General features: G+C 42.2%; 1 protein-coding gene across 3 annotated transcripts; it reads right to left on the bottom strand.

Annotated features, from left to right (window-relative positions):
• Positions 1–816: 816 nt before the first annotated feature.
• setd1a (SET domain containing 1A, histone lysine methyltransferase) lies at positions 817–26,748 on the bottom strand. Of its 3 annotated transcripts, none has more exons than XM_023299483.2 (21): positions 26,709–26,748; positions 24,725–24,869; positions 24,541–24,639; positions 23,095–23,365; positions 22,337–22,479; positions 21,900–22,156; positions 19,817–21,524; positions 18,207–19,199; positions 17,260–17,427; positions 16,380–16,464; positions 16,150–16,292; positions 15,784–15,823; positions 15,500–15,692; positions 15,282–15,328; positions 13,319–14,613; positions 12,194–12,548; positions 11,350–11,531; positions 7,789–7,899; positions 5,210–5,329; positions 3,519–3,656; positions 817–3,408 (listed from the first exon to the last, which is right to left on the bottom strand). In XM_023299483.2, the coding sequence occupies exons 2-21, from the start codon at positions 24,860–24,862 to the stop codon at positions 3,235–3,237; spliced, it is 6,660 nt and encodes a 2,219-aa protein (XP_023155251.2). In that variant the 5' UTR covers positions 24,863–24,869; positions 26,709–26,748; the 3' UTR covers positions 817–3,234. The 3 variants fall into 3 exon arrangements, with proteins under 3 accessions (XP_023155251.2, XP_023155254.2, XP_023155255.2); XM_023299486.3 differs by lacking the exon at positions 26,709–26,748 and adding an exon at positions 26,457–26,585; XM_023299487.3 differs by lacking the exon at positions 26,709–26,748 and having other exon boundaries at positions 24,725–26,413.
• Positions 26,749–27,891: the final 1,143 nt, after the last annotated feature.

Genomic DNA, 27,891 nt, shown 5'->3' with positions numbered 1-27,891 from the left:
TCAAAGTCTTCAGGCCCAACAGATGCTCGTTCTCATGACGTGGCAATTTATCAGACAGTTTGCATCTCCCTCTGAGTCACTAAAAGTTCTACAACTTGTTTAGATGCTGCCTTCTCATCCCTGCATTGCATCTAAACAAGAGGAACATTTGAACGTCATACCATAAAAGGTCAGTGTTTGATGTTGATTTGGTTTTTGAGTTTTTGACCAAAGTATTTGCAAACAATTGTCGTCACCCTTGAAACAATAAGGCAATAAGCTGCTCAAGAGGCTGCGGTTAATAACGTGACTGCACGTAGAAAAGCAATATCCTGCCATTTCCAGTTTCTGGCTGCCGTCTTGTGACTCACAAAAACAAATCATAAATTGCATTTCCCTCCACGCAAGTGCTACTTCCCGGTTCAGTTCTGCTAAAAAAAATGCCATCACGTATGTGATAAACAGAGCAAAGGTTCAACGGATTTTTGTCATCCAGATGTGGATGTTTCAAACTCAGGTCACCATCTGCTCCGTGAGCTCTATTACCTTTCCACTTCCCTCTGTCGTCATCTGGTGACTTACAAAATCTAGGCTTTTTAGGTCAGATTTCAAGCTTCCGCTCACTTCTGTCAAAGGGAAATGTTGCAGATGCGTCGATTTCCGCAACAGTTTCCTGTCGAGTCTGATTGCTATTTATATGTAAGCTTTGCATGACATGCGAAGGCTTTGAATTAGCAGTCATGATGCTTCAGAGGCACAAAACGTCACCTACATACAGTAATCTGAAGCTCAGTGTTTCTAGCAAGAGAAGAGCCGTTAAAAAACAACAGATTATCATTTATTTAAAAAATATTTTAATGCACCATTAATAAAGGGTCCAACGCATTAATACAAGAGAAATATTGCAAATAATATTAAAATAATCATCAAATTAAAAGGAAAAACAATAAAAAATAAATGAATGGAAGGTATGTACATGTTTCCTCCTCATGGAGAGAGGAAAAGGAACGACATATTTACAGCTTGGAATCAGTGTGTTTCTACGAGAAACAAACACCTCTACAATATTTACATGTACTTCTTTGATTTTTTTCCTTTCATCTTTTTGTCCTGTCGTAAAGAGGGTTGGTTTGTACTGAAAGGCTTTCATTGCAACAAGAAATATCTTACACATTTTGTGTTTGGGAGGGAACAAAGGAAATAAAAGGAGTCTAGTTAAAAGTTCAACATGGAAGTCAAACTTGGGACGGCCACGGCCATAAGAAAAACAGGGACAACACGTAGACTAGTCTGAGGCTCATCTGTCAACCAGGCAAACAGACTCCTTCCACCGTCTACGCTGCAAACACTTTGTAAGTCGGACATTTGTTTGCCTCAAGATGATACATTTCTTCAAGGAGGGATGTTTGATCGGGGTGAACGACACACTCCCAAATAAAATAATGCGTTCTGGAAAGGGCTGCAACACAAGAGGAAAATGACAAAACTAAACCTATTACGAGACCAAATCAAACAAATGTGCCTTTTAAAAACATCTCTCACACAGAGCGACTAAGCATTAAAGGAACAAGTAAACAAACACCGTGTGATGACTTGGTCATGCGTAGACCACAGCTGCACAGTCGGCATCATTGCTCACAGACTCGCTTAAGAACTAAAAAAATATATCTGTGAGGGGATATACAAATAAAAGAATAGCAGAAAATGCTTTTGCCAATTGCTGAAATAAAATGTTGCCTGTTGAGACAAAATATGTGGATATAATGGGAAAAAAAAACAACTCTACAGACCGACATCCTACCAAGCAAACGCTCAATAAAAAAAGACCTTTTGTTGATTTAGGTCACTGATATAAATGCCTTTGTTCAACGTGCACATAAAGCCAACATCATTGCTTATGGACTGACTTGTGTACAGAATTAAAAAGTACACTCACATAAGGAAAGATTCTGGTCTAATCACATCCATCTGCAGACAGAATATCTTCCTTGTCAACATAGTTGAACTTTAGCGGGTTACAGTACTGTTGATGCTGAAACTATGGCAGGAAAAATGGAGCATTTCCAAAGTTGCTGTGATGAAAACAGCTGCTGACATTACTTTCTGATACTGTGCAGAACGGAATTTCAGATACTTAGCACAAATTTCTTAGAATGTGCAGGACGCGCAAGGTAGCCACAATGAGCACACAAAGATGTTAAAAGCAAGTACATCAGTGTCCATAACCTGGGGAGAAAATTTTTAAAAAAGGACATGAGCCAGTTCTATGTTTTTCTGATCCTTCAGAAGTCAGCAGCCATGTAAAAAAAAAAAAAAAAAAAAGTAAATTTTTAGCTGAAACTTAACTGACATATATTTTCACGGGGGGTTAAAAAGGCTTCACTCTCATCCAGACGGAAGGTTGGGGCAAATCAGAGAGTAACGAACAGCAGAGGAGAGACGACAGTTTTATAGGGCTGGTGAATCACAAAGCCACTGAGGACAGTGGGTGGGTACACTGAAGCTCATTTCACTGTAAGATACTTACAGCTAATGCAACTAAGTAACAATACCATTAATAACAGCAATAGTAATATTATTATATAATACTATGAAATGAAATTTAAAAAAAAAAAAAAACAGCTCCAAAACAACCTTCACACTTGGAAATCTTGCATAACCCAAGACCAAATTGATTGAAGTTTGTCATCTTAAAAGTGCGCCCGTAACGAGCGCTTTTAAAAACCCTGAATTTGTCTGGTATTCCTGTGCGTCTGTGTGCGGATCTGTATGGAGGGTTGGCGGGTGCAGGAGGGGTTTGACGCTGGAGGAGTGATCCCAGGCTGTGAGCTGACGAAGACACAAAATACCGGTGTTTTTTTGTTTGTTTGTTTGTTTTGTTTTTAGGTGTTGCTGTCTTCCTCCAAAAGGATGTTGGCATTGAAACAGAGATACATTTCATGCCTGGGTTAAAAGGAACAACTTGCTCTGACACATCAAGTCCAACAATACTGCCGGCCTCCTCCTTCAATATTCACAAGCCAAATTACACAAACCCATCAAACACCAGCTTGCGGAAATACCTAGTGAATGAAAAGTGTGCGTGAAAAGTGCAAGTGTGTGCGTCTGTGTTTCCTAGGTAACGTGAGAATGACTGTGAGGCTATTCGGAGGAGAAGCAGGGGGTGTTGGGGGGTCGCTTTGCTTTGAAGGTGGTTTGCATCCGGGGCTGGCTGGCTGGCTGGTTGTTGGCAAGTGACGGAGAGAAGAGTGTTCACTAGTTGAGAGTTCCACGGCAGTTCTCTGTTCCACACAGGCAAGGGATCTTGTTCTCCTCCAGGGGGAATTTGTAGTCGTAGGTGATCTCTTCATTGACGGCGATGGCCTGCTTCGAGTAGATCACAATCTTCTTCTGGGACTCTATTGTGATAACCTTGGCATAGCAGTTTGGCTGAAGGAAGAAAGCAGAGAGAGACTGATAAGCAACAGGTACAGCAATTAACACCAACCAATTGAGTGTAAATTTAACGATTGTGGGCGATTATTGTTGAAGGGACTCACAGTGCAGCAGTGGTTGATGAATCGTGCCAGGTTTCCACACTTGGTGGCATCTATAATTGTGTCGTGGTCCACTCTGAACAAGTAGCTGCTCCCGATGCCCTGCTGCGTGTAGCGCTTCTCTCGATTGTCAGCCACCATCTGAGCACACAACACAAAAAACATGTTAACATCAAACCAATGTCAACATGCGAATATCTGAAAAAGTGCACAAATAAATTTCATTTGCAGGTCATATTTATTTGTGATGTTTGGATTAATTGTTACTATTAAAGTGATTCAAAATATAATAATCGATAAGGAAGACAATGACGGAGATGCATGTCAGAAATTGTACTGTAGCGTTGCTATAGCAGCGGTCTCCAACCATTTTTTTTGCACCATGGACCAGTTTCAAGCAAGACAATTTTCTACAAACCGGTCATCGCACACCTAACAAATAATTATTGTTTGTGTCCTAAACGAATGAAATTAGGTTTTTTGCTGAATATGTATTTACTTTTTCTTCTGTTAAGAGCAACAAGTCTCTCCCTCTTCTCAAAGAAGCTCCCCAGATGTTTGTTTTTTATTAATTTTGGCTGGGGTTAGATTGTCGACTTCATTTTATTAGTCTGGCATGAAAATTGACAGATTCAAGCACAGGAAACAAGCACAGAAGGAAGTGACAGGAAGATGATCTAGTAATTTTTCAAAATGAAACATCCTGCAAACTCAGTCAGAAAAACAAACAAACAAAACAAAAAATGTTTTTATTCTTTCTGTGTGGCCTGACACCAAATGACCCACAGCCCAGTGGTTGTGGATCACTGTGCTACAGTATCTGGTCGCTCCATCAGGTGAAGCCTCTCACTCTTCAATCAGATGGAGATACAGGTCTGTTAGTTTACTGCCTATATAGGTTAATTAAACAAGTGCACCTCTCTGCTGTCTAACTGGTAACTGTGGTTGTTTTGTTGATGAACTTTGCAATATCAAGTTTTTAAAAAGTTGTCTGGCGACTGTCCGGTTTACCTGGCTACCCAAAGCTCATGCTAGCACATTTCAAAAGCTAACAGGCCAGGAGCTGAGTGTCTGTTAGCAGAGATGCGGCAGCAGAAATTTGATTACGTTTTTAACAACACTCAGAATAAAGTGTTGAAGTTGTTGGCAACTGTGCTCTGACTAGAAACACATTTCAGAGGTGGCGGTAAACACAAACAGAAATTTCCTGGAATGATAAAGTCGCTACAACAGTATCTGTTGACATCTGAGTAGCTGCTTCCTTAACTAACTTTGTCATGTATTTCTGTTATAAGGATTATTTTGACATCAAATCATTGTGAATTATTTATAGGTTATTTACTATTTACAGTTTATTTACTTGCTACAGTAACCTAGTGTTTACTTCATTTCTTCTTCAAATCCCTAAAGTAAACAAGTTGATTGATTTTACAGCCAACATGAAGCGTCCGTGGTTTAAAAAGTATATGGAAAGACATCCATGATTATTGATTTGTAATGTTTAGAATCTGTGTCCCTATTCTTTATATCACAATTAGCCAATAAATGTCCTTCACTATGTAGTGCTTAGAGAGGTATTGTGCATGTTTACTGATTGAGTAGCTGGGACTAGAATGACACATTTAACAGAATGACAACAAGCTGAGGAGAATTACAAAATTATCACTGGTTCAACACAAAAGTAAACGTCATACCTGTCTGATGTTTTGACCCACATACTCAATGACCATCTCATCAGCAGCAATGGGCTCCATGGCGAACAGGCCCCACTCGTGGATCCTGCTGCGTCCAAAACGAAGCTTCTTCTTGCGGAACTGCATAAGAACAGAGAGGACGCACTTTAACAATAGTCTTTGTAACAATTTATGAAGCATGTAGGCCTTTACATGAATAGAACTTCAAGTAAAAAGGGCAATTTTAATTACTTCCCTGGGGCGTCGGGTCTTTGCCTTGGGCAGCAATAGATTTGAAGCTTAAGCTAAATTTTCAAAAAAGTTGATGCATGTTCTGTGAACTATGTGAAAATCAGTAAATGTGTTGTTACACAGTGAGCTTCATGTTCACTAGAATAACTAAATGACCTTACACATGCCGTTTGCAGTACATGTAAGAAGAGAATGTTGATTTTAGTAGTTCAGCTGTCTACGCCTTCATTTAGTGCACTTATCACAGTTCCAGTGCAAAATGCCCCCCCACCCAAACACTTGACCACCACCCAGTTTTAGGGTGTTGCTGATGTGCAATACTTATGACTGGTAGTGTATGTTCAACACTGAAGTAGCTCTGTGACTTAGCTTCACGTTGCACAAACATCTGAAGCAAGAAAAACAGATCTTGGGTAAAAACTAAACAAAAAAAAAAAATCACATGCACACTTATTTATGTCTGAGATTTTGTTAGCAAACAAGCTAAAAACCGCTACATCCTAGAGTCAAAAGTTTAGACAAAACATCACCACTTTGAGGACAGCTGCCAGGTCTATTTTTTGTTGGTGGAAAAAAAACACGTGTGTGAGCAAACTGCATGTGAACCTATAAATAGCTGGTGATTGCCGGACAGCAGTTTGCTCTCATTTCTAGTGTTTTTGAACGTTGTATTATGCACAGGACAATGTGCTAGAAAGCTGTGCTTTGAGGAGGGGACATCATTTTTAGCTTCTGATAATATCATAAAGACGTCTGAGTTCTCTTCATTTGCGGCTTCACCCATCTTATATATGCTGTGGATAAACATTTTTTTTGTCATTTCAACTGAAGAAGACATTATGTTTGGTCAGCAAAGACTTATCGGTTTTTTGCTTAGTTTAGTACTGAAACAAATCAAAGTGACAGCCAAAGAGAGCACTTTATTTGTACTCGAATCTTAAGTGCTCCAGTAGAAGGCAGCTGGACTGTTTATGATTCTTGAAGATGTTTCACTTAATCCAAGAGGCCACCTCAGTTTGAACTGGGTGGTGGAGAGGAAAGGATGTTTATAATTATCCATAAATAAATTAATTGTTGTTCATAATTTAATCAATTAAAAATATATTAACTTATAAGGCACAGGACGAAGCACATGCATGTTAGAAAATGCCTGTGCACAAATGTACTGCAGACTAACTGAAGACCTGGTATTACTGTTTAACACCGTAGCGACCCGAGGAGGCGGTCACTAGGACCATGGGTAGTTAGTGAACAGAAAGCGTTATGGAGGTTTAGCTAGCAATGAAGCAAATGACAAAGATTTATTTGCAGGCAATACCTTGTGGCCAGCATTCACATTTTCAAGGAAGCCTTACTCTAAGAGGACATTTCCAACTGTTTGACTGGTGCTATCATGACATTAGTGATGGGGAGGAACTACTGCTACACTGCATTCACATTGTTTGGCTCTTGAGTCTATCTAAATACAGGTCTGTGCACTCATTGGTGCAGTGAACAGCATATACAACACTGTTGAGCTGCTGCTTTTTGGAAAATAAGGGAGCAACAGTTTTTGTTTATGAGTGCCTGTGGGTCTGAAATGCACCAGGATGTTGTGTTTTGGAGAAAATACTTTATCAGACACAACGGCAACACATAGGAGAGCAGTGCTAGGTCTATTGTTCTTTTCTTCTCTGTCTGATGTTGTGTGTTGTTTTTCCCGGATCTCTTTGTTGACTACATAAAAACCCAGCTGAGATATCCACAGGTTTTAAGAGCTTTCCTAAGATGTGTGCATGTCTTTATTTCCCCTCCTTTGTCTTTGGGAAAAAGACGCAGTCAGGAAAGTGGTGTAGGGTTTTGATAACCGCCGGTTTATGATGCAGTGTGTGGCTCCAGTCTAACAGTAGGTGTTAGTCTGTACGTGTGGGTTTCCCGTAAACTCTTCAACACTGAAGTTTACCAGAAACCTACGCCTAATCCTACTTCCCCACCAATCAGAACAGAAGCGGGCCTGTTGGATGAGACATGAAACCTCTTCGACAACCAAAATAGGTCCAGCTGCCTCCTACTCAAAGCGCTTAGGATTCACATAACCTGAAAGACTTAATCACACATCCCTGTCATCTCTACTACGCACTGTACCGTGATGTTTTGTAGTCATTCGAGTATGTTTCAATGCTGAAATATGACCTCATCTTCTTCCTGGAATTACTGAGATCATTTATTGGTAAATGCAAGCATCGAAAGTCTGTCAGGATGGATGGTATGCGACAATGAGCTATAATGCCCAACAATGTGCTGGAAACTGCAGAGTCGGCTTGTGATTCAGTGGCTACATGCAATACCATGGCTGTTGGAGGTTGTACCTTAAGCTGGTTGAGTTTGAGCAGGTCAGAGTCCATGACAGCCGTGGCGCCGATGACGGTGAGGAGGCGCCGCTGCTCTGAACGTCGCTCTGACAGCACTCGATTGGCTCCCTGGCAGGAAACAAACATGAAAGAGCTGTAAAAAAAACAAGTCTCAATATCACTTTATCACATGGCCTTGAGTTGTAGGAAATTCAACGAGAGATGCACCTTGACCTCAATCTGCAATATAAATGTCAGTGTGGCTGAGGTTCATTGGGAAACCAGTGACAGAGATAAGAGTGGAAATGGCATCATCAGAGCTGGAGGAAATTTTCCCTTCTATTTTTGCATAGTTTGCTAAACTATATAGAGACACAACATGTTCATTACTGATGTAGAGCTTTGTGAAGCAACTAAAAAAATGCAAGCAATGCACATTAAGACTAGTGCTTCCTGTACACGACGTCAACAACTATTAAAGAATGTATTAAACTGAGCAAACATTTAAAAACTCTACAAAGTGCTACAACTGCCTCATTATTATGGAAAAATTAAAAAGAAAGACAAGTAGACGCTATCACTGATCAACAGTACAACGGTAGGATAAATGTCAAACCATGACGAAAAGCCAAATGTATGAAAAAAAATTAACAAGTGACGAAATTGCCTGTGTTGCTTGTGTTGTATCTACTCTCAGATGTGAGTCGCTTTGAATAAAAGCGTCTGCCAAATGAAATTGTACAATTATGTTCAGATTCAGCTTCTGAGACAGGTTACTTTAAACCTTTAGTCCTGAACCTGCTGTCTCCTTTTTTCATGTCACGTTTTCAAACTAACATTATTTTATTCTTCAAACTATCACCTGAAGATACCAAAATTAATTTCGAATGTATTAATACTAAACAGATTCCCTGAAACATTAAAAAAAAAAAACAAAACAAAACAAAAAAAAAACATGGATCTGTGCTTTGAAAACACTATTCACTCCTCAGATCACCAGGTACACTAACCCACATCCCTGTGTACCTGTGGCAGGGACAGAATGTACTCAAAACAGTGCTGATGCCACAAAGCTACTGTTACTCTGATCAAGACAAAAGATGTCAACTGATATGGTGTCCAGGCACACAGTGTAACTCACTACTGCACACAGGCAGAATGGAAAACACGTTAATGGCAATTCCATGTTTTGCACTACAGCACAACACAACTATGGTGATTTTCCCCTGAAAACCACACTAACACCAAATACCGGAGAATTATTTCCACTCTCCCTAACAACAGTCTGGAAGAATGTGAAGAAATACTGACTCTACACGAGGTCAATGTTGGTGCATCATGTGGAAAATCTAAACGGGAGTCAAATGAATTCTCTCTTTCCTGATGTGACCTGAACTCTACTTGGCGTCATTATACAAGAGGAACAGATACGTTTAGAAGGAACTAAATACTAAAAAAAAATAATAAAAGTGAAACATGACTAAATATTGGCAGCTTGAGCAGAATAATGTGTTTTAAAAATGTGTGCGTGCGAAAGAGAGACACGGAGAATAAGAACAAGTGAGACCTAAAACTAAAAATGTAAAGAACGATATGCAATTTGCACGGTGAAAACAAACATATTATTACATAGTAATTTAAAAAAATAAGTATATCAAATGAAAATGTTTGTCCTACATATTTGACGAAGCAAACATGGGATTCTATTTGAAACAGTGCCTTTTACTAAAGGTGATATATTCAAACCAAAGACAAGAAAACTGTCACTTTCAAAATTAAGATTAATAAATAAAACAACAAGTGATCTGCCGCATCGCAAACAAAAATACATCCTTACAGTTATCACACATATAAACTCCCTGGAGTGTAAATTCTCTATAAAGTATATTCAGATTTATGATCTAAGATCCGATTTAAAATAGTGTAAAAATAAAATATGTTTTCTGGCTTACAATAAAATTAGTTTTAAAACAACAATTTTTGGCAAGTAAGTAGTAAAAGATAATAACACATTAAATCCTTCTAGCACATTGCATACAGATGTCATATTGGTTGGGGGTTGAAACATACTTCACACGAGAACAAACATGCTTTGGAGAGAAATTGTGGTCGACGGTCAGCATGTCAGCGGTTTCTTAATTCAACATATGCTAAACAAAACTGTGGCATAGGCAAAGGAAATATTTAGTGATTAAGTCAAAAGGGCAGGTTTGGTTTTATCGCTGGCGGAAACAATGTTGAAACCTACTGCTATGTGTTCGTGCGCAATAAACATCTGAACATCTGCCAGACATCTGCCTCACAGAGCAGCTACAGTCCTTCTCCAGTTCATGCCAACTTTGTGACACACATTGACTTATGTTGGAGCTGCAAGTAAAATTTGTGCAAACAGGGTTTTCAAAGATTGAAAATGACAAGTTTCATTTTATCCTATAATATTTATTAACAAAAAACAGGACTTGAGGTTATTACTAATGGTAAAATTCTATGAATATTTCTATTTTTGATTAATCTGCTTTTCTAAGTTTTGCATATTAAAAAAACACACCTTGCGCAATTGATGTATTAACCACAGTATCTTTAAAACGGGAAAAAAAAATAAACTCTGTTTGCAAAGCAGTCAAGTTTTCATCCACCACAGCAAAGATGGTTTGATTTACGATTAAATTTCAGAAAGTTGGAAATATGCAATTCTGGAAAACTTTTAACTAATCTGTAATGTCACTGATTAGGAGTAATACACACATATTGCTTATAAAGTGCCTTGCCGTGTTTTATGTTTATATATTGTGCTACAACTCTGTACTTAGAAGTTAGGAGTTGAGAATCCATATTACTATTCCACATATCTTTCAATGCCCTTCTTTACCTTTTGGAAATATGCAGTTATTATCCCAACTCTCATAATCACCGGTTCAACTGAGCCAAGTGACTGAGGGCCAACAGTTCTTATTTCCCTGCCAGTTCAACTCCTGAGGGGTGTTATCAAGCATCACATTAACTTTATATAATGATAATATTCAGCAACCGCTGGGCCCCCTGAAGACTGTTTACAGAGCCAGCTGAGAGCTAGAAGATATAATTTCTTTCCAAACGATACGGTTATTTGGACTCACATTAGGATTCCTTGCCAACTTTACATCCACACCAACAATTTAATTCTCCTCGTAAGCCTGATTCAGAGGGTTTAGCGAGCCTTGTGTGACTAACTTCACCCAGATTTTGTCCTGTTTTCTCAACATGACATGCAACAACAACTGTAGGACCAAGCACACCGGACCCTGCAATCTCTTCAAGAAGAGGAGTGAACATCATGTCAATAAACTGTCCCAGTACTGCAGTCTGAAACGGGACACACTTTCTTTGAAGAAATGGACAGATGAAGTTTTTAACTGTGTCCTATTGCAACTTTTGTGGTTGTTGCTTTAATAGTACCAGTACAACAGGCCTAAACAAGTTAATCAGAGAACCACATATAGCTTGTTGCTGTTAAACAAATGAAAAAATCAATTTCTCAAATGCGGTATAATGTAGATATACATGTAAATGAATATAAAATAAAAACAGGAGTCTTCCTACCGAGGTGTCGACGTTTTCCACCTCCCGGATGACCTGCTCGGGCAGGTCCAGGTCCAGGTAGACGTCTTTCTCCTTGCGGCTGATGGCGTAGTAGCCCTCACTCCTGGCACAACCGGTCACATGCTCACGGAGTTGTCCATCTGCACTCTTCTTTTTACGCCGAGGGTTCGGCAGATTGGTTAGTGCAGGTCAAAGGTCAAGGGCAATAGCAGGGAACCAAACGACACTATGAATAATTAAAAAATTATCCATGCCTGAAAATTCTGTTAATAAAAAAAAAATTTACACGGGCTACTTACTGATTTAAAGTACTATATTGTGAACACGGTTTCAGCAAATAATACAAGTTCCCCATAGTTTGTCTTAAATTTTTAGCTTAAAGGTGCTAACACTAAGAATTCCTCACATGCTTGCACGTACTCTTGCAGCCAGAGTTAGCAGAAACAGCTGTAAAAAATAAACAAACCTGGTGGATGACGAGGCATCTGCTTATTCTCAATGACTCACCTAGAAGCAATGAGGGGGCAGAAATATACAAAGTTTGAGCTTGAGTGATTAAAATGTTTAACTATTTGTGAGGTCGTGATATGGTCGAATTTTTACTCATTTGTAAACCTGGGAGGCAAACTATTTGTGGGGCGACCTGAGGTATGGCAGAAGCCAACGTCTTCATATCTTAGCATCTTTTACTTTGTACCTCCGAGTTTATAACAACCACAAAAGACAAAAAAAAAAGTCTAGTCGCAACACTGGACCTTTAAGTCAAAGATTCCTTGGACATTGTAGAATTGAAGTGGAAATTATCCCCAGTCACCAGACATATTTAAGTCACTGAAAAGGATATTCGTATGGTTGACCCAGTGAGTGTCATTGAGCCAGTCAGAGCCGTGGTCGTCTTGCAGCAGCTTCTCGTAAGTCTTCTTCAGCAGCATCAAGTCTTCGCCGTCCAGTCCAGAGTTCCAGATGTCATACAGGATGGTCATCTGCTCAAACTCACTGCGGTTGTCAAACTTCAGGGCTGGTGGCTCGGGTGCTGGGACCGGTTTCGGCCAGCGCTGGGATGATGTTACCCCCGCCTCCTGCAGAAAGAGACGCTCACTCTTCCTGACCTCTTCAACCACCTCGTCCTCGGTGTCTGAGCTGGACAGTTCCCCTGACTCAAGCTCCTCCACGTCCACATCTTCCTCAAAGTCTGAGTCCTGTATGGAAAAGGTTATGCAGTGTGGCCTTTTAGTTACACTGACATCAAGGACACATTATTTCACACAGGCCTGGTCACGTGACTAATGACTTATTTACTGGATAGTTTCAGTCCATTTCAAAATCAAAAATGAATGGCAACATCTGGGTACCTATATATCTGATAATGTTGCTAACATTTATGCATATATGCAGGTTCAGGACCTGACTGAGCTCTAACATAAATGTTCTTGGGGTAACAAGGCCTGCGGTGTAAACAGGTAGTCTGTGTTATTTGCAGAGCACCTGTTTGACTTTCGCTTTGAATAACACTGAAGTAGTATCAGTAAGTCTGTGCTAACTGCATCACTGAGTCCGATTATTTTTATTGTGGAGCAATGCTAAGGGCTAAATACATCTCTGCTTCCCTGTCTGTTCCTCTAAAAACATCTTCTGGCCAAAACACAGAGAATCTCACAAGCAGGATGGCTAAAATGAATCTGGTCGTGCCACTTTTTGCTTTTTATGTAATTGAATCTAAATATACTGCTGGTCTTGGTGCATGCACAGGACAGAATAATCCTGTCATTTCTTCATTTCTTCAAGACATTACCAAAAAAAACATCAAAAGTCTATTTGTGTCACCGTTACAGAAACCTAAAATTGGACCTAAAAATTTGTCATATTTCTATTGCATAAGACACCCCTGTGACAGATTGTCTGTGACGCTGCATATGATTAAGACATCCTCAAACATTTATGGGAACAAAGCAGATTAAGTTTCACGTACCTCCAATTTCCGCTTCCTCTGTTTCTTTCCTGGCTGCTCTTTCTGTTTTTTTGTATGATGAACCTCAAGGTTTTCTTTGTCTTTCCTCCTTCTCTTTTTGCTCTTATCCTGTTCAAGTTCCAAACCTTTGCCAACCAGGTTCTTCTTCTTTGATGATGGAGATACAGCTGCAACCTGGCCCATATCTTCAGAGTCACAAAGCACTCCCACTGTAGACAAGTATTCTCCTGTATCTCCCCTGGACGGTAGCGCCTCTCCAATGACTTCCTCTGGTGCTTCAAGGACCCCAGAAATCGCGTTGAGGTCTGCCGGGAGCAAGACAGATGAATCTTGTCTAGAGGAAGTCCTTTTGGTAGTAGGTGGTGCTGAGAGAACAGGAGGTTTGCAGTAGCTGTGCTCCATAAGGACAATTACACCCCCTGGGCTCATAACTAGAGCCAGTGACTCTAGTGAAAAGAGATCCTCCTCCATCTTCTGCTCCTCTGCTTCATCAGATGTCTCCGTCTCCTCAGAGTCCCCAGCATCAGGGTCCATTTTCAAGGCTATGTCAGCCAACACAGACAGGTCAGTGGTTGAAGCAGAGGCCAGCTGCAGGAGGCTGGAGGCTCCCAGCTGCTCTCTGAGTCTCAACCTCTGCTCACTTTCCTCCTCATCCTCGTCTTCCTCTCTGAGGGAGTGACAGGAAGAAGCAGACATGCTGGGTGTCCGAGGTCTGCCTCTGGACCGTTTGTTGGCTGAAGGTAGAGGTGGGGCCTCCTCAAAGGCCATCCTGCACATAGAGGCGTGGTCCAGTGGCAGGTTCTGCACTGTGCGGCAAACCATAATAGGAGGGGCAGCAGATTTGGGAGAGTCTTTGCCTGCACCTCGTTTGCCAGGGGATTTAACAGGGGTGGTCTGGGGAGAAACAGGGGGTCCCTTTCTGGACTCCTCAGAGTCTTGGGTCCGACCAGAGGGGGGCACAATGAGGGCATTGCCTTCACCTGGTTTGGAGGCAAAGGGGAGCAGCTGGATACCCTGACTGGGACGAGATGAGGGGGCAGCAGTGATGGGAGAATCTGGAAGCCTACCAGAGAGGAGGGCAGATTCACCCGCCGCTTGTGATGAAGGTGGGGATTGTGGTGCAGTTGGCAGTTGCGTTTTGCTGTCGTTCTCGTCTGTGGAGAATGAGACGGTCTTCCTGCGTTTTTTGAGAGGTGGCACAAGAACAATAGGGGACGAAGGGCGCGGGTACGGTGGTGATGAAGGGTGCTTGGTCGGTGCTGTGGTTGCATCCGCCTTGCTGTCTTTTGAACCACCTGAGGGAGGAAGAGAGTATTGACAGACTGATCCAAACTAAACATAATTCTTTAATCTTTTTGGCGTTAGTTGATGTGCATTTGATAATAAAACAGACAGTTTTCTACTGCAAAGACTTGGATAGGACAAACGTTTACATGAAATCAGTCATTTAAGGCTATCTGCTTCCATTACTGTAGGATCCAACAGCTTCAACTGCCACGTTAATTCAGAGTGTATGAAAACACCAACAAATAGGTGTTAGTATATGTAACTTGAGTTCTATGAGCATGTAGCAAAAATAACAATGTAGAGCTTGTTAGGTTAGCCTTCCTGATGAATATATAGTCAGTTTTCCATTGTTGGGGGCAATGTTAGAGAGGATAAGACTGCTACTCAATGAAGACATGAAAATGGCAAAAAAATGTTGCTTGATGTCTGTTTTGTCGTCTGAGTTTAACTAATCAGCACCAAGACCCGCAAAGCAGTGTTTCACAGTGGGTCACAGATTCCCACACTGCAATAAAGACTTTTTTTCTCCCCCAAAAATGGACCTGAATGAGCAGTTTTTGCGGTCAGAACATACAGAAAGGTATGAGCCTCCATAAAACAGCGCACACGTTCCTGCTGTTGAAAGCGGCCTGATGTTGCACTATTTTAATGATGCAGCTAATGACTGTTGACTAACCTGTTCTGATCTCTGCCTTTGAAACGGTTGCGGCTGCGTTGTTTTCCCTGAGAAAAACAGAACAAGAATTTGGTAAAGGAAGCAAAAACAGAATGATTAAAAAGCACAACATTCAGTGTTATGTACCGTTTCCAAATGCATTTCTAAGGACAGTTCTGGAAATTCTGGTAGCACTGATGAAAGATAATATGAATGAAACACAGAATACCACGTTGTACCTGTCATCCTCTTTCTCAATTGTGCTGTCCATGGTTGACTCATCCATGGTGTCTGGCCCTTCACTCTCAGCCCGCTCGCCTTCCTCTTCATCCTCATCCTCAGAAGAAGATGAAGATGAGGAGGCTGAAGAGGAAGAGCCTTCAGAGGATGAGGAGAGGCTCTCATCATCACTGTCAGCACTAAGGGCATCATCTTAAAAAAGAGAAAAAAGTCTCACTGCTGTCCTAAATAAAAGCAACACAGACTTAAAGATGTAGTAATGGAATTACTGGTTGTGCTTTACCATCAGACTCCTTTTCACTTTCCTCATCTTCTTCATCCTCCTACACAAGAAAAAGGGCTTTCGTTAAAACACTAAAAGTGAAATGCTGCCATCTAGCTAACAACAAGAATGACAACAATGTGATTTCTGTCAAACTTACGAATATCAAAATGTTAATACAAAATGAAAAAACCTGCTCCGATACTCGTGTCATATGGATTAAAATATATTTATTTGACATAATGCTCAGTCTGCTTTTTAATAAATGATTTTAAAAAGTTTTTACACGCTCATTTATGCTAAGTGATGAATTACTGTGAACCCAAGCAAACAAACTTGTACAACTTGTCGTTTTGTCAGTTGTTTTAAAAAAAAAAAAACCTGTACCTTTTCAGTCGACGAGCCATCAGATGTTTCCTCTCCCTCACTGTCGAGCTCCCAAGGTTTACGAGTTCTTGGCTTCTTTTTCCTCCTCTTGTTGTCCCTTTCAGCTCCATGCCTGTCTGCCTCTGGCATTCTCCCATCAGCAGCTGGAACCAAGACAGCAGTTTGAGTTATTTGCACCAGGCCTTAATATCCAGCCCTTCTGTAAAAGTCTTAATGTTGGCAGAACAAACCTTCTTCATCTTCATCTGGTGGCGTTGAGGGTCGCGGCCTCTTCATGTCTCCCTCTTCAAGCTCCTGAGGTCCTTTCCTTTTGACCTGCACAATTAGACAGGAACATAAAAAAATAATAAATCAGCACAACCTCAATAGTTCTTGTGATGGGATCACAAGGTGATATAGTTCTATTTTCGGAAATCAGCATGGGCAGGAGCACACTGATGTAATCCGAGTGTTATCATTTCAGTATGGAATATTGATGATAAAATAATTTAGTATGCTGCCAATACTATTTTTTTATGTCTATAAATGATTCATCTAATAAAGAGTAATAATAAGTAGAGTGCACTTATTTCACTGTGGCCGAATTAGTTGAGCTAGAGAGAATGTACAGATTTCTTTTTTTTATAACCCATCGATTGGCTGAAGAGTAGGTATGATTTCAGTCGACCAAGATTTTAATTGGTTGCCCTAAACTCCTGCTATTATTATGAATAAAAATCTCATTTTGGGTGCCCCTGTAGCTCAAAAGGTTGAGTGGGCGACCCATAAACAGGGGCTATAGTCCCCGATGCAGCAGTCATGGGTTCGAGTCCGAATCATGGCCATTTACTCCTTTGTCTTTCCCCCACATTTCCTTTCTCTCTCTCTCCCCCCACTGTGCACTATAATAAAGGCAAAAGGCCAAAAAAACAACTTACCAACATAGCCTTCTTTTAAGAGTCAAAACGGAACACTGCTTCAACCTTATGTGATTATGTTGACATATATCTTGGCAAGTGTAAATTACATGCAAGCATATAGACAAAGGAGTGGATCATGTTCTCAATCATACAGTGTGAGCCGTCAGTCGTGGAGATATGGTCTAAGATTGGCCACAGTGCAAGCTTGTACCTTGAAGGAAGGCAGTCGTAGTGTCCCACGGAGAGAAAAGCCCTCCATGCCACCACTTTTTGCCCAATCCACAAGAGACATGTGAGGCTCCCGTGGACGGTTGACCTTTTCCTCTTTTTTCTCATCATCCCGTAAGGCAGACACCCCCCTAACCATTGTCTGGAAAGGCTGGAAGAAGAAGAAAAACATTGAAGATTTAAAAAGATCAATCACATCTTTGTTCTGCCCTTTCCACTTAACAGCGTAACAGTGTCTCTTCCCCTTAGTTTGGTGCCGCATGACTGCTTAAATAAAAGTCAAACTGACACGAAACAGAAGTGACATCTTTGATAACAAAACATCCCCTTGGTAGTTATAAGACAGATGGTGGTAATAAAACATGTCAGTATTTAAATGTAGGAACCACAATTGCACAAGAGAACAAGTAAGGACGAAGACGTTGTTCATCTGATTAAAAAAATACAGTCTGATGTACAGCAGAACAATTGACTTTAAATCTAAATTTGAAGCACTGCACTTATGAAATCACAAAGGCTAAAATGTAGGATATGCATTAGGCAGCCCGTCTGACTCTGTGTTTAAAGTACCTCCACAGTCACACATTTTTATGATATTTCATGTTCATGCTCCATCATATTGTAAATCTCATGAATACTGAACTAAAGCTTGACTGTAAAAAAAAAAAACAACTGTATCACAAATGAAATGCAGCATTTGTCAGATAACTCACAATAACATATTTTCCACACATCATTCAGCCCTTGCCTGGAGGAATGCAATTTTTTAAGATTTTTTTTCAAATATTAATGAAACACACTTTTACATCAATATCTCCAAAAAAAAAAAAAAACTGATAATAAAAGCATTTCTTATATTCACAAACAAGCAGAAACAGCAAGTTTAAAAACAGACACAATCCCATCACCGCTCTGATTACTCTTCCTCACCTTGGCCTTGGTCTCTTTCCTCTCCCACCATTCGTCAAAGGTGGCAAAGGCTACGTTTTCCACCATCTTGCGGTTCAGGTCCCTCTGCATGATGTTTTTCATTTCCTGGATCAGAGTGGCCAGGACCATCTGCACCGTGGCCTCATGTGGATTCTCAGCCAGCATGGGCATCTCCTCTCCTGGGGCCCTGTACTCATCTCCGTCCCCAGGCAGCATGGTGCCGTAGCCAGGTGGGGGCATGTAAGAGGCGTAGTGCGGAGGTAAGACATGTGGCGACCAGCCAGTGTGGGGGGGCGGGATGCTGTGGTGTGGAGGTGGTGGTATTTGAGTACTGTGGGGGTCGGCGTAGGGATAGGGCATGTGCGGGGGCATGTAGCGGTGGTCTTGGTCATAATGAGCGCCTGCACCGCTGCCCTCTTGGTCCATATAGGGGTGGTGTGAGTGAGGTGGAGGCATAGAGTGGAGATGGTAGGAGGTGTAGTCAGCAGTAGCTGCCTCGCCTGGGCCTGGGGTGCCGTTGGATGATGACATGCGCAGCTGGTGTAGGCGACTTAGCATGTGGGTCTGCATTTGGAAGGACATGGGCGTTCCACCACTGTACTGGTTCATCAGCTCCATGGACGTGGCATAGTCATACATGTGGTGGGGCATAGGAGGAGGATATTCTGGGTGCAGCTCCATGTGGGGAAGGGGAGGGATCCCTGGCGGTGGTGGAGGCTGGAGGGAATAACCAGGGGGAGGTGGAGGAGGCAAATGAGGAGGGTAGGAGGGTATGGGAGGGTGCATGGAGGTGCCAAAGTGCTGTGCTGAGTCAGAGATGGGTGGGGGTGAGGACGAAGGGTCCGTTGTTTGTGAAGGCATGGCAGCCTGAGATGAGGATGGCGAGGATCCTGAGGTGACGGATGGCTGATGGGTGGTCACTGTTGTTATGGTAGTCGTCTCCTCCTCCTCGTCTGAGATCTCCATGTCTTCCCCTGAGGAATGAGGGGAGGCCTGAAAGAAAACAGAGTCCTGGTGTAAATTTGGAAACCGCCCGTGTGTTTAAGCAACAGAGATGACCACACTTACAAAAAGAGAAATAACTTCCACAAAACAGAAGAACAAATAAAAAGGGAACATATGAGAGTACAGTAACAGAGCTTGAGTGACATAGTAAGTGATACTATATCACTCCCCACAAAAACAAATGTCTGAAGCAATCAAAGAAGAAAGAGGAGGAATGCTTTGAGCTGGTATGCTGATCATGTCCATATAGCACAGGTGGCAGAAGCAGCCAAATGTGTTGCCCCATGCCCCTTTCTCAGCCTGGCACAGATCTAGAAGTCAGAAGGTGCCATGAGCTGTGTGGATGGGCTTTCCCCGTGGACAGTGATATAAGGCATTATGGCATACAGTTATGCCCCAAACTGGCTGAGAACTTTTTGAAGTATCCTTGTACACACTCTACTTCAACTTGGTGTTACCAGTCCAGTGGTTTTTTTCTTGTTTTCTTACTGTTCCTTTTCACCAAAAGGTCCCTTGTTTGCTCACCTGTATATCCATGTTCATTAGTGGTTTGCATTTTTATTAACTATTTTTAAAAAGACCTTTAACAAAAGCACTGATCATACCTGACTCTGTCCATTATAAGGTGGTGTGTGTGCTCCTGTCCTGCTCCGTGCATCAGCAGATCCGACCTGGGAAGACTCTTCCTGCAAAGCTCCAATCCCAGACAGGACAACCTGGGGCTGGGGTTCTTCAGGGGGTAGGATGTGGGGAGAGTAGGTGGAGGAGGGTGGTGTGGCTGCTGTAAGTACAGTAGGACTCTTCCTACCTTCTCCTCCTTTTCCCCGCTTCCTTCCTCTGTGGCCATCTCTGTCTCTTTCTCCTTTCCTTCTATAGTCCTTCTCCCCATTGTCTCCCACCTGCTCCCCTGTTACATCACCTGAACCACCTCTTCGCTCTGCTCCATCCCCACTTCTGCCCCTTTGCTTCTCCTCTTTCCTGTCTTCCTCATCCTCCTCATCAGACGCAAGAAAAGAAAACTTTGCCTTTTGTTCCTTTAGGAGCATCTCGATACGAGAGTCAAGGCTGCTGCTGTGGTAGACAAATGGTAAACTCTCATTGGTGGAGTCAGGCTCTGGCGAAGAAGAGTCTCGCTGAGGGGGTGGCGGGGAGGTGGAGGAGGAAGGAAGATGGTGGGGAAGGGAGGTAGAGGAAGGGGAGTTCGAGGAGGATGCAATGGAAGGGTGGGGCGGAGAAGAAGGTGGTGGCGTCTTGGGTGGGGCTGGTGGGGTGCTGGGACGGCGTTTTGGCTTTGTCCACTGCTCGTCACGGACCGGACTGTCCTGGTTGAAGTCCAGTGTTCCGAGCGTCTCAGCTACAGCCGCTGCAATAACAGAGGCTGGCGGGAGTGGAGGAGGCGGTGGAGGAGGTGGAGGCAGAGCACTGTGGTGACCAGCGTGGTAGTCTTTGTCAGCACCCGCCGACGGCAGAGGGCCCCTCTCTGCCAGGCTCGTGCACCCTGGACGGGTGGACGCATCCAATCCCTGAGGAGGGGCTGGGGCAGGCTCTTTGGAGGAGGAGTATGCGGAGTAAGATGACGGGGGAGGAGACATGCTGTTGGAAGAAGAGCGGTAGGAGTTGGAATTGTATCTGGGGTCAGAGCTGTTAGAAAAGTCACTGTCTCTATCTCTGTCCCTGTCCCTGTCTCTGTCTCGATCTCTATCTCGGTCCCTGTCCCGGTCATGGCTGCTTCTCCTGCGGCTGCTGCTGCCATGGTGGTTGTGAGAATGGTGGTGGTTGCGGTGTCTCTGGTGGCTGTGGTCACCTGACCGGGAGCCCAGGCTGTCTCGCCGGTAACCCCTTTCATCCCTGCGATCTGAGTGGTGGTGGGAGTGATGTGAATGGTACTTGGAGGATGAGTTTGTGTCCTGCTGGTGATGGTAACTTGACCTTCTGGAACCGATGCCCCCCGGCCCATACCGCCCCCCTGAGTCTCTGTCACGGTCCCTGTCCCTGTCCGACATTGGGAGCTGGTCATATTGGTTGGCGAGGGGAGGTGGAGGCATTGAGGAGTGGTGCACCATGTGTGGCCCAGGTCCTCCAACGTTGGGGTAGGGGGGGTAGCAGGGCGGCTCATTGGGACGGTATGATGCGGTTGGGGGGTACATAGGGCGACCTCGGTGGTACACTGAAGGCTCCTGTGCATCGTCAGAGTAACGAGACACTTTGTATCCTCCGACAGTGGATGAGACTGCAGAAGATGAAGACGAGGAAGGTAACATGTCCTGGGGAGGGTAGCCGCTGCCCAAAGCGCCAGTGTTGTAGCCAGTATGCCTGAAACACAGAGATGAGGCAGAATAAAGTACGATTTAATGGACTCCACAACACTTACTCCACTTACTACCCATGCTCAATGCCAGGTGAGTCAATAATTAAAAGCATAAACCCCAAAATTGACCTCATAAAAACCAAAGTAGGTAACAACAGCACAAATCTTTTGTTGCTACTGTAGTGAATTTAAATGTGATTTCAGTTCCCAGTTTCATCTTGTCTATGCATAACAAATTAACATTAGATAGCTGTTCTGCAATCTAATGGGATGCACTGCATCTTGCAGCTAAACTGATTTTGATTCATACTTCAAATTGAAATGCGATAATGTACTTCATTTCAACTGAATTTTCTGTAAGCTAAATATCAACTGCTAACCTGCTGCCAGTGTAACCAGAGTCTTGTGAGAAAGGAGTTCCCGATCTGGAGCTGTAAGGTGTCCCTCCACCACCCTGAGAAGAAGCAGAGGAGCTTGGGGTAAAGGGGCCTGCCATGGAGGAAGGGGGCGTGTCCAGCCGCTGATCGCTGAAGCCAGTATCTGCAGAACAGGGGGTGATGCTTCCCGATGTGAGGGCCTGGACCCCTGCTGCCAAAACCGCAAGCTCACTGGAAAGCCTCCGCCTGATTTCCGATGACTGTGCAGAAAGAAAAAACACATCAGAATTTGGAAAATCAATCAAGTGGAAAATGTTCCCTTTCTAATTACATAATCCGATTCTCAGGGAGTGTGGCACCACTAATAATACCGATAACACACTCGAATGCATCTTAATATAATTTAAATAACTAAAGACAAAAAAACGCTGCAACAATACCGTGTCAGGTTGTGGCTGTGGCTGTGGTTGCGTTGAGGCCTGAGGCGGGAGCCTTTCTGTCAGAGCTTTGCCTCCCAGCGGCACTGTCTGAGGAGTGTAGGACCCGTTTACTATCAGGTCGTAATACTTCTGCCTTTGTTGACCTGCATCAAAAACAAAAGTTGCAGGAAGATGAATGCAGGGTGTGAAATGAGTGCAGCACTGATATAGACTGTAACTATTTTATAATTAGGGTTTCACAAGAAACTCCGTAACTATTTGATTTTGGTAAAAACTACAACAGGGGCTGATAGAAGAAACTGAAGACAGGACACACTTAAAAACCTCCGAGCTATAGCTCTGTCTCAAATGTAAAAAATGAGCTGATATATTTGTATCACATGCTTGTGTTTCACTGTGTGTCTACAGATCCGGGCACAGAGTAAAAATTTCCTTACCTTTTCAATTATTAAATAACACATTTAGAGGATTGTGCAGCCCGTAGGAGGCATGCATTGTCTGTTTGTAGCTCAATGTGAACTAAGCAAATGAGCTTTTTAGAAATAAACACGTTGCATTTTCGTCTGGGTAAATAGGCCAGTTTGTTAAAGTGTCTTTTGATGAACTAAACCACAGCTTTAAACCAAACTCTCAAATGTATTCCATCTTTTTACTAAGTAGTCACAGCACAAACATTGCTCTAAACAAAACTGTCTGATGCATCAAAGTAAAAACATTTATCAAGCAGCTCATATGTTAACGGAGGTGTTTTTGCTCACCTTTTATGTCCAGCTGTGCGTGAATCATGTTACCCATGACAGAGGTGTTGTGCAGATGCTTGACGGTATCCTTAGCTCCTCTGGTGCTGGTGAACAGCACTCTGGCCAGGCCCAAATGCTTCCTGGTCTTGGGATGAAACAGGATCTCCATCTCCTCCACCTCACCAAACTTGGCGCACATTTCTGCCAAGAAGGGCTCCTTGATGTTGTCATTGAGTCTAGCAAAGGTCACCTCTTTGAGGGGAATGGGACCCACATAAAACTCATCAAGCTGTCAAGAAAAGTGAGAGCATCAGGGAAATGCTCAGTAGAAATGAAGCCTGTGAGATATGGAAAATGAATATAGCCTAGCGCTGCACGATTGTTTCAGCACTGAGTAGTCATATCAAACTAAACCACAGGAAGTGCAGAATGAAGTGAGGAAAATTTATTGAGAATACTCTCACGGTTTTCATTTTCTGTCTCATACAACATAAATTACAGCTTTTGGTGGATTCTTGAATACCCGGTGTTATTGCTTTTTAATTTTATTTACAAGCCACCGAGTTTGTTGACATCCAAGAAAAGAAACACTGAAAAGGAAGATTTGGTTGCAAAAAGAAAGCCAATATCAACTGCATGTAAATATTTCAACTACAGAGAGGATGATACTGATCAAAAACAGGTACTCTCTCGGCTGTGTCTTGCAACTGCTGTAACTACATGAGACAACATGGGTAATTTGCTCGAACATTTAAATCAGCACTACAAAGCTCTGTATAACGAGTGCAAACCAAACATCCCAAAACTATCTTGGATACCAGCGTTATATCAAACCAGACAGCTTCCAAATAGCAGACGGAAATCACTGATACGGTATCTTCTAATTTAATGAAAGACAGGATGGCAAAACACAGTTATCTAAGTGGGTTTTACAAACATGATCCAGTTGCTTGACAAGTGGTATCTAATGCCGTCATGCACCTATATATTTTTTTTTACATTGCCATAAAAATGCAAGGCACAGGTTGAAACAGAACTGTCACAATTGGAACATTCCCCAGCTACAATGGACTCGTGGTCCAGCCAGACATCAGAGCCCTACATGGTCTGTCCATCCACTTTATTAATGAGGGTTAACAAAGGAAAAGTCGCTGTTTGCAAAAAGCATTTTCCTGAATGATCATACAAGTGAGAACATCACAGCAGGGATAAGAAGCGTTGGCTGCAGTTGAGAGACACTGAGTCTATATAACAACAGAGAAAGCAGCGAACATGGTGAAGACTGCAACACAAAACGAGCAGATCAGGCTGCAATGCTTTAGCCACAGACTGCATCTTGCAGTTGGAGTAAGTTGCACCTGTGTTATACTTACTATGCTTTATTAACTATTGCAGAGATGCACATATCACACTGTCATTTCTTTCTAATGTTTTGCAGCTCTTATGTCGACCAGCTATTCTCACCTTAAACTTCGGCACTGGCAGGGACAATTCTGTATACCTGGACCATAGTCTCCGGGGTCGAGGATCGCGCAATTCACCCACAGGAGGAAATCCAGAGTCCTAGAAAAAATAAACAAGATGCAATTCAGAGATACAATTTTGGGTTGACACATGACTGGAAATAAAACAATGCAAATTTACTTACTGGCACACTGAAATGCACTCCATCATATCTATAGATTTTCTGTGTGACCCGCCTGATGGCTGGGTCCTGGACGAGTTTGTAGCTCTTCCACTGCAAACTGACAGCTTTTTGTGTTTCTGCCCCACTGTCTGGATCCATCCTACAACTGAACAGTAAACCAGGATTACAGACTGCGTTGGAGACAGAATCACATCACTGCCAGAGGGAACAAACCTTTCACAAATCAGATGCGGAATAAAGCTGAACTGATCTCAAACATTGTAGCAATTACAGTCCAAGTATACTTTGCTAAACTAACATGATGAGCTGAGTCACGTAAGTTAGCCAAAGATTAACTTGTCAGATCATTGTCTGGTGTTGTGCCAAAACATGATTGTCCACCCAAAGCTGATTGCGGGCTGTGGGGCAGTTACACTTACGATTCTTAACTACTTCACTTGCTCTGTGTGCTAGACTACAAACAATACCTTGTTCTACCTGTCAAAATAGCTCTAAAAAGTGATTCCACTCATATAATGCAGTTTTTCACTCTCCAAACACTGACTATAAGTGCCACAGTGTCACTAAAATGTTATTAATGCATCCAACTGACTTGATTTCATTCATCAAGGTTACATTTTAAAGATTATAGCCCATAGGATAATTGAAAAGGAGATGATTTGTTTCATTTTAGACATTAAATACAGACTAAGAAAGGGTAAAAGACATACCAAAGACATGCAGCCAAAGCAACAAAAACAATACTACTATTATACTGCCTATATTCTTAAGTTTCAATTAACAATTATTACAACTCTTGATAAATCCATTGTTTTCTGGATTAATTGATTAGTTGTTTGGTCAACAAAATCTCTGATCGTGGTGATAAATGTTCTTAAAGGTCAAGATGACAAATGTTTGTTGTCCAAGACCCAAAGACATTTAGTTAACTGGAGAAAAGACACCATAAACAATAATAGCTGACATCTAATCAATCTGTGGTTGCAACTCCAGCGTAATCCTAAATACCATGTCTGATTAGCTTTAAACTGCACACAATTGTTTGGTTGCAACTGTTCAGCGACAAGCGACTTCCACAAAGACAAACCTTCGCTACCACCACAAACATAAAGCTCTGTGTATATGCACGTTATGACCGTTTAATCTAGATAAAAGCTGCTGTAGACGTATGGAATCAGTTTGTACCAGATGATCACTTTTTTGGCACGGCACCTGTTAGAATAATTTTCAAGACAGAGCAAAATTAATAAACTCAGAAGGAAAACAACGAGGACGCTGTCAGCGGCGGTTACGATGCTGTCAAAACAATGACCAGCGTTACGTCACTGACGAGATAGTTGAGCTAGCAGCCTGCTGTTAGCACATGCTAACCGACAAAACGTAAAGAAACTCAGCTTCCCAGCGTGATCACAGACTTCTCGTTAAATGCAGCGAATTCGGGTTCCAAAATATTCCATAATAACAGCATTACCGGCTGCTCTCGACCCAGACAGTGTTAACTGCTGTTAAATTAGTTATGCCTAGTGGCTTTAGCAAGTTAACGCTACCGTTGGCTAATGCTAGCTAGCAAGAACATCAAGTTAGGAGCTAAAACTCTCGTCTCTTCACCCTCCGCCCACATCGGTTGCATTTTCCCGGCGGGATTCACGTTATGCGTCTCACTTCGACGCTCTACTGACTTGCTTTCGCCTAAATTCAGACCCCACCTCTGTGAGACCGACTGCCCGCTCACCCGAAAGTAGCTCCCCGCTGCTACAGTGTAGGCAGCTGCAGCCAGGCCCGGGAGACGGGGCAGAAAAACAGAGTCCCTAACAGAAACGAGACGCCTCCGACCCGACATTAAAGCAACGCTGACGGGCTAAAACGATACCGCTACCATTCCGATGATTAGTCAAGACAGCAACACGCCTCTCGTAGCGACGAGGGCTTTGTTTTCTCTTTAAAATCCATATATTGTTGAGAGAGCGGCCATCGCGTAACCAACCTGAAAGCCTCGCCTGTTCTCCATCAGCGTTTGCAAATGCAGCCTTCGGTTACGCAGTCGCACTTTCTTTAAACCACGGACCGTGTAGAAAAATACAGAAGTCAATATATCGTCTTAAAACACTGCGAATACAATAAAATAGAAACTATTTTAACAAAAATAAATCACTGTATTTTATTTGTCGACAAATTAATATATTTTAAAAATAAGTTGGAATCTGCTAGTATAATTGCAAGTGTAGGGAAGTGATCGACGCGCCCCCTAAAGGCTGATCAGTGACAAAACAGCTAACCCAAAATACAATAATGCATTTTATCACATTTCAGAACCGAAATGCAGATGCTTTAAGCATGACAGGCTAAAGTAGTATATAATTTACATAGTTATAATCATATGTAATTGTGTGTCATGAACATAGGCTTCTGGTTTATGCAAACTGAATATAGAAGAAAAGATGCAGATGTATGTGAGGGACCCAAATTTGCCAAAATCTGAATATCTAAACAAAAAAAGTAAACTCAAAAAAATTCTGTCCACATCCTAAAAATAAATTATTTAACTACAGAAACTCACAATAAAGCAACAAAATGTGTTTTCATCATTACTCGACTACCTGTTGCCATATTTTGTAAATTAATTTAATGATTAGGGAGTTCTGTATATACACTCCCCACCAAGGGTACTGGAACAGTGACGCTAATTATTTTGTTTTTTCTGCAGACTGAAAGCATCTGGGTTTGGCATCAAAAGATGAAGATGAAACAAGAGGTCAACATTTCAGCTTTTATTTCCAGGTATTTACATCTGGATCTAATACACAACTTAAAAGATAGTATTATTTGTAACGGAACACAAATACTTTTAGGTGCGCAAAAGTATTGGAATTGATAGACTTTAAATAGATTAAAGTGAATAAGATTTAATATTTAGTTGCAAATCCTTTGCTCGCAATAACTGCATCAATCCTGTGACCCGCTGACATCACCAAACTTTTGCATTCTTCTTTTGTGGTCCTTTTCCAGGCTTTCACCACAGCCTCTCTCGTTGTTTGTTTTGGGGGGTTACTCCCTTCAGTCTCCTCTCTAGCAGGTAAAATGTAGTTCTATTGGGTGTAAGTCTGGAGACTGACCTGGCCAGTCTAAAACCTTCCACTTCTTGCCCCTGATGAGCTCCTTTGTTGTGT

The sequence above is a fragment of the Amphiprion ocellaris genome, chromosome 19 (genome assembly GCF_022539595.1).
Source record: "Amphiprion ocellaris isolate individual 3 ecotype Okinawa chromosome 19, ASM2253959v1, whole genome shotgun sequence".
NCBI lineage: Eukaryota > Metazoa > Chordata > Actinopteri > Pomacentridae > Amphiprion > Amphiprion ocellaris.
This window is presented reverse-complemented; position numbering and strand designations above follow the sequence as displayed.